The 10009-nt window shown below is 36.7% G+C and overlaps 1 protein-coding gene across 1 annotated transcript; it reads right to left on the bottom strand.

The window, feature by feature from the left end:
• Positions 1-7687: 7687 nt before the first annotated feature.
• On the bottom strand, positions 7688-8704 carry LOC149172616 (uncharacterized). Its single transcript, XM_089427750.1, has 3 exons — positions 8491-8704; positions 8305-8397; positions 7688-8132 (listed from the first exon to the last, which is right to left on the bottom strand). The coding sequence occupies exons 1-3, from the start codon at positions 8617-8619 to the stop codon at positions 7935-7937; spliced, it is 420 nt and encodes a 139-aa protein (XP_089283876.1). The 5' UTR covers positions 8620-8704; the 3' UTR covers positions 7688-7934.
• Positions 8705-10009: the final 1305 nt, after the last annotated feature.

Here is a 10009-nt window from a genome sequence, read left to right as displayed (position 1 = left end):
TTGATGAGCCCCCCAGAAAGTCAAATCAAGAGGCGTAAGCCCATCCTTGCCCTCAAATCACAGTTAAAGCTTTAAATGCAGACAGAAAGCAAAGAAGCAGAAACCCATACACATTTATTGCAGAAAAAACTACACCAAGCCGCCAAGGACTACATCATTTACTCAGTTTTGATACAGCAGCCCTCAGCGCAGCCCGAGATATTTTTTTGCATTTATTTCTGGATAGGATTAGGTTAAGTAATCATCTTTCTTTCAGACCTGTTTAGGTCAAGTTGTAATAAAAGCACTTGTAGAAGAGTTTTCCCTATATATACCACCCTCTGCACTGTTTTAAGGGTTGGTCAATTGAGAATTTTCACTAGAGACTCGCATTGTATACCTGGGTTTTTTCTATAATCAAAGATTGCTGAAAGCTTGGAGAGCAAACTGTCTGTTGTAAATGAATGTTTTTGGAGATATGAAGATGGAATTCTTGTGCTGCAGTCTGAAGCAATAAGTGCATCTTACCTCTGTTTATTTTTTACCACTATCTACATAGCAGAAAGAAAGAATAGCTTAGAATTTGTTTAAGTATACTCTATGCTCAATTTCTGCTGTTTCTTTATGTTTTCCTCTGAATGAATTGGTTATGAATGTGAATTCCCCCGGGCTCATATTTGCCCCGATTCACCTATGTTTGCCAATTATCTAGGGATTCTTTACTGCCCCTAGGTAGAGCTCTGTTACCCCCATCTGTTAAGCTGATTGAGAGATTCTTAACTGCCTCTCATTACTTAGCATTCTTTCCATCATTTAAACCTGAAATACTATTTCATGCGCAACTATCTTGCTCCATTTTCCCTCTCTTGTGACCAAAGAAATGCACCAGCAGTTCTCCTCCTCGACTCCATGCCCAATGGTTTGAAACTTCCAGACTATGCCTTGCCTCTCTGTATGAAAACATCAATTTTCCCACCAAAAACAAAACAAAAACCCTCTGAACTCAAAACCTAGCCAAAATCCTTTTCAACAAAGCTAAATCTAAAAGAGAGAGCCCTCTCTGATTGTAGGTTGGCTAGAACCTGCAGTCCAAAGTTGGTCTGTGATTACCTTGGTCGTATCATTTTCCGGAGCTTAAGGACAACCTGAGTAATAACATAATGGCGACTCCGCTGGGGAGACTTCCTCAGATAGTTTCACGAAGAAGGTAAGAAAGCTCCGCTGAGACCATAAATCAAACTTTCCAATTGTTGTTTATCTCTTAAAACTACATATGAAGCCTGAATGTCAGCCAAGAAGCCTTTGAAACGGTTTTTTGCTTTGCATTAACAGGAGTAAATAAATACTGCTTCAGTCAATCTTCATGTTAGTTTTAAGTTACAAATAAGCTGTCCCAAATTTTAATTAGTCCCTTGTTGATTACAAAAACGTTCCCAGGAAAATTACACAAAAAACAATTTGGAAGCTGGCTCCCAAGAAAAATCCACGATATACAAGGTCAAATCCAGATCCCAACCCTCCAGCTGTTTTTGAAAACCCTAACATAATCTCGAAAATCCTTAGGAAGCAAGAAAGACAGGAAAATTTTGCTGATTTGAGCCCTGAAACAGCTTACCCTAGCTGTATTCCGACTCCTGTCAAGGTTTTGTTCCGTTCAACCCCTATTTCCCTTAGTTCATCATCTACATCTCGTAGTACTCCTTCCACACCTTCATTCACTGTACATACTAACACTACTATTGTTTCCAGCGTTCTAGTTACTCCTGTGATCCCCGTTACTCCAGTTGTCCCATTTATCCCCATTGTTCCACTTATACCTGCCAATATGGCTAATAGATATGAACCCCTGCAATTACCCGCTAATGCCGGGGCTTTACCGCAAGAGTACAATTCTAAAATCACATATTTTGACAGCACCAGTCCTTTCACAGCCCTTCAGCACACCAAAAAGATGCAAGATTATTTTGAAAACTACAAGATAGATGATGATAGTGTAAGAATGAGAATTTTTGTTCAGAGTTTAACAGGTGATGTAAGAACTTGGTTCAGATCACTTGCTGCAAATTCCATAACCACCCCAGATGAGCTTTACCAATTCTTTACCAACAGATGGGAGAAAAAGAAAGACCCCTTGCACATACTAGCTGAATATGATACGATCAAACGAGGTCCTCAAGAGACTGTTTTGGAGTACTGTGCAAGATTTAATAATGTATATAACGCAATACCACCGAACTTAAGGCCTCCACCTGACCTTGCCTTGTACAAATTTACCGATGGATTCGACCCAGATATGGCATACCAGTTAAAAGAAAGAGCTCCTCAGACCCTTGCGGACATGCAAAATGTTGCTGTCAGCGTAGAAGCCAATTTAATTGCCAAAAGAAACAGAGCTAAAATGGAAAGAAGAACCACCTTTAAAGAAGAACCCTCAGCTTTTGATCAAAATCTTGATGCTATCATCAGTGGCCTGCAAAGGCTGGGAGAAAGAGTAGAAAATGTTGAGAGAAAAGCATCATGGGAAGGACAACAGTCTAATACCATAAGGAACCCAAATTTTAGGAAAGCGCAGAACACAAATGCTGGTAGGCCTAACCAAGACCATGATATAAGACCCCCTTTCAAAGATAATTATGTTGAAGGATCTACTTCTAGTGAACCCATAGAGGACACTCACATGAACTTAATGGATCTAAAGGGCGAGCACCAAACTGTCCTGTCCCAAGAAGACCAAAATGAACCCGATTACAATCAGTTTCAGACTAGGTCTGGCGAGTCTTTTGATTTTAAACAAGGTTATGATACCGCTGTGTATGAAGTACACAAACAATATAAGCTAAGAACTAGGACCATTGAAATTTCCGAACCTAGTAAAACAAAGGAAAGCAAACAACCCAACAAGACTAAAGGCAAGGTTGTCATAACAGAACCAGCTGATATACCTATTCCAAACCCGCATCAAGTGATTGTAGAAGACATAACAGAAATACAGCCTTCCAAAGATCAGCCTTTCCCACCTCCTTCCTCAAAACAAAATTCAAACAACGTTCCAAAAAGCCCTCCGGAAATTGTAGAACCGCAAGCAAAAACTTCCCATAACGCTGAAAAACTAGAGCAAATCGCAAATGTTTCAAATGAAACAGAAAAAACTACCATTATCAACACCAAGACTCCAATGGAAAAGCCATTTAATTTAGAAACAGAAATAGCTAAGTTAAAAATATCCATTCCCCTCTCAGAACTTGCCAAACATGATGTATATAGGCAGCAAATTCAAAGATCACTTCAAATGCCAGAGGTTAAGGATGATGCAAATATTTTAGACGACACCCCAGAGCTGCTGTTTGGCCCAGAAGTTAATGGAAAATCAACACATGGACCGGTCCCACCCTTTTATGCCAGTTTGCATATACATGACAAAGTTTTGCACAACGCTATGTTTGACTCAGGGGCATGGCACAATCTTATGCCCGGAGCAGTTATGGAAAAACTGAATCTTGATGTTATAAGACCTTACAAAGATTTATACTCATTTGACTCAAGTCAAGTGAAATGTCTAGGCCTCATCAAAGACTTGTGTGTCTCCTTAGTCCAATATCCCAACAAGACCATCCTCATGGATGTAGTGGTTGCTGACATTCCACCAAAGTACGATATGCTCCTGTCAAGATCATGGGGAGCAAAGCTCCAAGGATCCCTTAAATTAGACATTTCCTATGCCACCATTTCAGTCTTTGGGCAACCAAAGAGACTGTATAGAGAAATGCTCATGAAATATGTGGTAAGTAGTGAGAGCAAGCCTGAAAATTTTCCCATTTACTCAATCCACTCTGATATGGATTCCTTTATTTTGTTTAATGATGATACAAATTCTCCAATTGATAATGAGCCCTTTACCCTAGAGCAACAAGCACACATCAACGACGAATCAGTGCCACACACTGATGAAACTGTCACAACAGCTAATGCAACCAGCATACCAAAAGAACTTTCCCAAACAGAAGTTTCGAATCCGCCCAATCCTAAGCTGACTGACATTTTAGGCATCAACCACAAGCAGGAAATAACATGGTATTTAGAATTTGATGGCTCTGTTAACAAGTTAGGAGCAGGGGCAGGTGTCTAGATTCACAATACATATAACAACCAAGCAGAAGGTCATGCCTACAGACTGAATTTTAAATACACAAATAACATGGCAGAATATGAGGCTCTGTTGCTAGGCCTTAAACTCCTCAGAGCTCTAGGAGCTGCAAAAGTGTCTATTTTAGGAGACTCTGATTTAATCATACAACAGATGAAAGGCAATTTTCTAACCAATGACAACAAAATGAGAGCCTATAGGACCGCTACTACTAATATACTCCAAGCATTCACTGAATTCAAGCTTGACAAGATTTCAAGAAATCACAACATTCATGCACACAGCCTAGCCACCTTTGCTAGTACATGCAAGCTTCCTTTTGACCCAAACCATCACTTCACAGTTGAAATAAAACATAGGCCCGCTGTCCCAAATAACGTTAAAGATTGGCAAGTATTCGAAAATGATGCCTAGATTAATAATTTCCTCACCCTTGAGCATGAGTTTTCGAATATTAACATCGACATGGATGCTATGAATGGCTCCCAACACCAAACAAATGAAAATCAGCAAGATATAACAGCTACAATAGTCAAGCAAATCTTAAAACCAACTATTTTTGACGAAGAAAACATAGAACAGCTGAAACAAATACACTTGGGAGATATAGCCAAAACAGAGGCAGACATCATTGACTTAAAGGATAACTTTCTGCCTGCTGGCCTAACCCCATTAGAAGACATGTTTGATGCTAATGACGTGCCAAGAAAGCCAAAATTGCAGCCCATAAACACTGATATAGAGGAACACAACATTGGGACAGCAGAAAAGCCAAAAATGATCAAATTGTCCAAAAATTTACCACCTGATCAAAAGCCCGAGTACATTGACTTATTCAAACAATTCCAAGAAGTATTTGCTTGGAGCTATGAGGATTTGAAATCCTATGACACCTCGGTGATCCAACACACCATTCCTTTAAAACCAAACCAGAAACCCTTCAAACAGAAAATTAGAAGAATTAACCCTATGTTTCTTCCCCCGATTGAGAAGGAAGTAAAGAGGATGTTTGAAGCAGGCATCATAGCACCCATTAGATTTTCTGAATGGGTGTCCAATCTTGTTCCTATGAGAAAAAAGACAAGTGAAATTAGACTTTGCGTAGATCTCAGAAATTTAAACCAAGTCTCCCTAAAAGACCATTACCCTTTTCCTAAAATGGACCACATCCTACAAAGGGTAGTGGGATCATCTAGAATCTCCTTGCTAGATGGTTTTTCAGGTTTCAACCAAATACTTGTTCACCTAGACGACCAAGACAAAGCAACTTTTACCACACCCTGGGGAACATTTAAGTACGTAAAGATGCCATTCGGTCTTAAAAACGCTGGTGCTACCTTTCAACGTGCAATGGATATTGCTTTCGCCAAATAAATACATGACTTCCTAGTTGTCTACCTTGATGACTTAACCCCATTTTCCAAATCTGATGAAGAACACCTCAAGCATCTCAGGCAAATTTTCATGACATGTAGGAAATATGGCATTTCCTTGAACCCCAAGAAGTCTCTGTTTGGCCTTGAAGAAGGCAAATTACTTGGCCACATCATATCAAAGGATGGGATCAGAATTGATCCCGAAAGAATACAAGCCATCGTCCAAATCCCATTTCCAAGAAACAATAAAGAGCTACAAGCATTCCTTGGGAAAATCAACTTCTTGAGAAGATTTATTCCAAATCTAGCTGAGCTGATAAGATTGTTAAGAAACATGTTAAAGAAGGATGCCAAGGTAAAATGGTCTCTTGAAACCAAGAAAGCATTTGACAGTATCAAATCAGCCTTAACACAAACCCCTGTCCTAACTACACTACAACAAAACCAGCGATCTGCGCCAGATTTATCGCCAGATTTTAGTGCATTTTTTTTGTAATTGTGATGAGCAACTTGGCGCTAAATCTGGCTCTATTGTACAATTTTTAAAGCGTCCTTTTTTGCACCTGATTTTGCATCCTTTTTCACGCTAGATTTTGCATCATTTTTTACACCAAACTATGCATCATTTTTTGCATCAAATTTTGAACCAAGATTTGCATCTTATTTTATGACAGGTTTTGCTTCTAGTTTTGTGTCATTTTTTGCATCTATTTTTCATTCTCTTTTGCTTCCTATTTTGTGTCATTCTTTGCTTCCATTTTTGCACCATCATTTGCATCAAGTTTACACTGTATTTTGAATCCAATTTAACGTCTTTTTATGCATCCATTTTGTGTCAGTTTTTGCATCTAGTCTTACGCCAGGTTTTGTATCTAGTCTTACACTAGTTTTTGCTTCTATTTTTCAACCAGCTTTGGTGCCTATCTTTGCACCATGTGTTGAATTTGATTTAGCACCAAATTTTGCATCCATTTTTGTGCCCATTTTTGCATCTTTTTTTGGACCATTTTTTACATCCACATTTATGTTTGATTTGTCTCCATTTTTCCCATCTCATTTTGCACCATATTTTGCGTCATTTGTTTCATCCAATTTTGCATCATTTTTAACACCATCTCTTGCATCTAATGTTACATCATTTTGAGCATCCAAATTTGCATTTATATTTGCATCTTATGTTGAGTCATGTGTTGTGTCCACCTTTGCATCTTATTTTGTGTCTAATGGTACATTCAATTTAGAGCCATTTTTTACGTCTACTTTTGTATTTGTTTTTGCACCAAGTTTTGCATCCAATTTTAAGCTATTTTATGCCCCTTTTTGCACCATTTTTTTGTGTCTACTTGTGTCCAATGTTGCACCATTATTTACACCGACTTTTTCATCCAATTTTGCATTTTTTTGGTGTCTAGTTTTACATCATTTTCACCATCCAAACTTGCATCTTTTTTTGCCTCATTTTGTGTCCACATTTGCATATAATTTTGTGTCTGAGTTCGAGCCTAAATTTGCATGTGATTAGGAATCATTTTGTACATCCAATATGACATCCTTGGTTTCACCTTTTTTCAGCCCCATTTTGCATCTTGTTTTATGTCTTTTCTTCCATCTTTTTTTTTTTTCCTTTTTTGCACCCAAGTTTGCATCCCAAATTTACACCATTATTTGCATCATTATTTGGCATATTAATTTGTAACGTGTTTTGCTTCTTTTTAACGCTCAACTTTGCATCTTATTTTACATCTAGTTGTTGTCTTTTTTTGCATCTAATTTGGTGCCCATTTATGTGTCCTTGTTTTCGCCCAATTTGATATCCTTTTGTATGCCATGTTTTGTTCCCTTCTTTGTGTCAACTATTGCACAATTTTTCACTTCTAATTTAAAACACTTTGTATGTCAATTCTTTGCATTTTGTATTAATTCCTAGTTTAACATCCAATTTTACTTTCAATTTTGCATCCATGGTTACATCCGCATTTGACTTCTTATATAGAGTATATTTTTCTTTACATATATGACCCCCTTTATAGATTCATAGTGAAATATATGATAGTTTCTAAATATCATTAAAGCAGATATCACAATTCAAAATCATTTGTAAAGAAATTTAAGAGAAATTGACAACATCCATCCAAAAAAATAACAATGTGTCATTAACAATTTTCAAAACATGTATAAAATAGCAACATAATACTAATAAAATCAGTATTATTTTTAATCAAAACAAGTAAAATTCAAATATGATTAACAAATCAAAATATTTCATGAATATCGTTATTCTACGATAAATTAACAACATACATAAATCAAACTCATCGTATGATTACAAAATCAAAATGTCTCATTGATATAGGGTAGATTCACAACACCCATCTAAACATAACAATGTCATTCTACACAATAATTTCTTCATAAAAAACAATGCATGTGCATGCCTAGCTACCACCACCAAGATCATCCTCATGATCATCTTGACCATCCTCATTACTCTGATCCACATCATCACCAACACCGCAACTATCATCATCATCTCCTCCTTCACCACCACCATCCTCATCCTCATCCTCATCATCTCCTGATATATATTGAACATAATTTGGATCATTGTCTTGGCAATCATTACCTATAGCATTCTGACAAAAAAAATCAATATTACATGTTAGTATTAATTACATAACACAACGCATGTTTCTGTTATACAATGTTAACCATAAAATGAGGTAAGATATAGTATCTAATAGTACTAAAAAATAAAATGAAAATATGGTTTAAAAGTATATTGGAAATCCAACTAAGATTACATACCATAGAGTCCATCCAAACAACAAATTCAACCCATCTGTTTTGCTGCAGCACCTCCTTTTCCAAATGATTTGGAGGTCTTCCATATTTTAGTTCCTATCAATCAGTAAATAGGGAGAAATTAGATAACAATGACTTTCTTCTAGTACAAAATTTATTAAAAAAATATCACATGTTTAATATACTTACAAAGGTTGTTATCAGTGCTTTTAAACCTTTCTGGCCACTGCGATGAGTGACTTTTGTCTTGGTTAACCTCGCCTTGGATGCCTTGTCCTTAAACATAAACCAATTCAATTTATTTTCACACAAATACATGTCTAAGATACTTATAAGTATTAATACATTCTAAATAATGTTTAATGAAAAATTCAATACTTGAATGCTCTCATTGCCGGCTTTTCTTTGTGCATCCAACTTCTCATATGATTTTACAAGTTCTTTCCATACTTTAAAAGGTATGTCAATAGGTCTTTGTTTCAGTCATTGATCTTGAGGCATTTTTTTAATTTTTCTTGTTTGGTTAAAAATTTTGGTTAAAAAAAACCGAACAAGTAATTCACATCAATGGCATGGAGACTCTATGGATATGTGTAAAAAAATGGCTATAAAGAAAACATCCAAAAAACATATGAGCTCTCCCTTTGATGGTCACTTGGGGCATATGGCTGGAAAGGAACAACTCCATTTTCGAAAATCAAGGAAAATCCTTTCTCAAAGTCCTTCCTAATATTTGCTCCAAATGTCTTAAAATGAAAAACAAAATTCAAACGTCATCCTTAAACATCTCCCTTAAATATAACGTTGGACCATAAATTCTTCACTTTTATTGTTATCCGCTCTGGAATGATTTTTCTATATGCAATTATATAATGAAATATGTGTGCACTAATGAAAAAACATTGAGTTTCATTTTTCATAATCACAAACAATGAAAAAAGAATCACACGTAACTAGCATCATTTTGGAAATTTTATATTTATTAAAAATCTTTAACATGTTTTCCTCCCATATCTCATAAAAAGGTGTGAAATTTTTTATATACTCTCCAATAAGCACTACAACAAAACCAACGATTTGGAGGTTTTACACTAAGTTTTTCAACATCGAGCTTACTAGGGCTTGCACCACCGGGGTTATTAGTAAGAATCTCATGAGGTTTGCATAGCCATGATTATTAGAATCAAAATAGTAGGATTTGCACTAAAAAACAGTTCATAGAGCTTTCCTGCTGGGGAGAAAATCACAAGTTCAACTTCTGCAGTGCAGAGCACCGAGAGCTCGTAAGCTTTGTTCAACAATCCACCTACGTTTGGAAAATGTAGCCTGCCTGCTGGTGATGTTCTCAATCTTCTTCCTCTGCATCTTTCCCCTCACTATTCTTGTATGTCCTCTTTCGTTTTTCCCTCCAAACAAACCCTCTCAAATTGAGAAAGCAAAACAACTCACTCGATGAGAATCCGAATCCAATTATCGCTTCTAACAATAACCCAATACGATACCAGAAGTGATTACACAAAACCTCATTGACTCTTCATTTGTTTGGAAAAGAGCCAAGCATATACTTCTGACGAGGGTTTCCATCTCAAGTCTGGCTCGCAGGACGTCGCTTAGTCAATTGCGAGAAAAGTTTTCCACCTGCCTGTCACATACGGTTAGTCACACTATATATTAAAATAAGGTTGATCATACTAACAATAAGGTTGTA

This window comes from Pinus tabuliformis, chromosome 4_2 (assembly GCF_031772625.1).
Source record: "Pinus tabuliformis cultivar Carrire ecotype Pingquan chromosome 4_2, CPIR1, whole genome shotgun sequence".
In the NCBI taxonomy this organism is placed as follows: domain Eukaryota; kingdom Viridiplantae; phylum Streptophyta; class Pinopsida; order Pinales; family Pinaceae; genus Pinus; species Pinus tabuliformis.
This window is presented reverse-complemented; position numbering and strand designations above follow the sequence as displayed.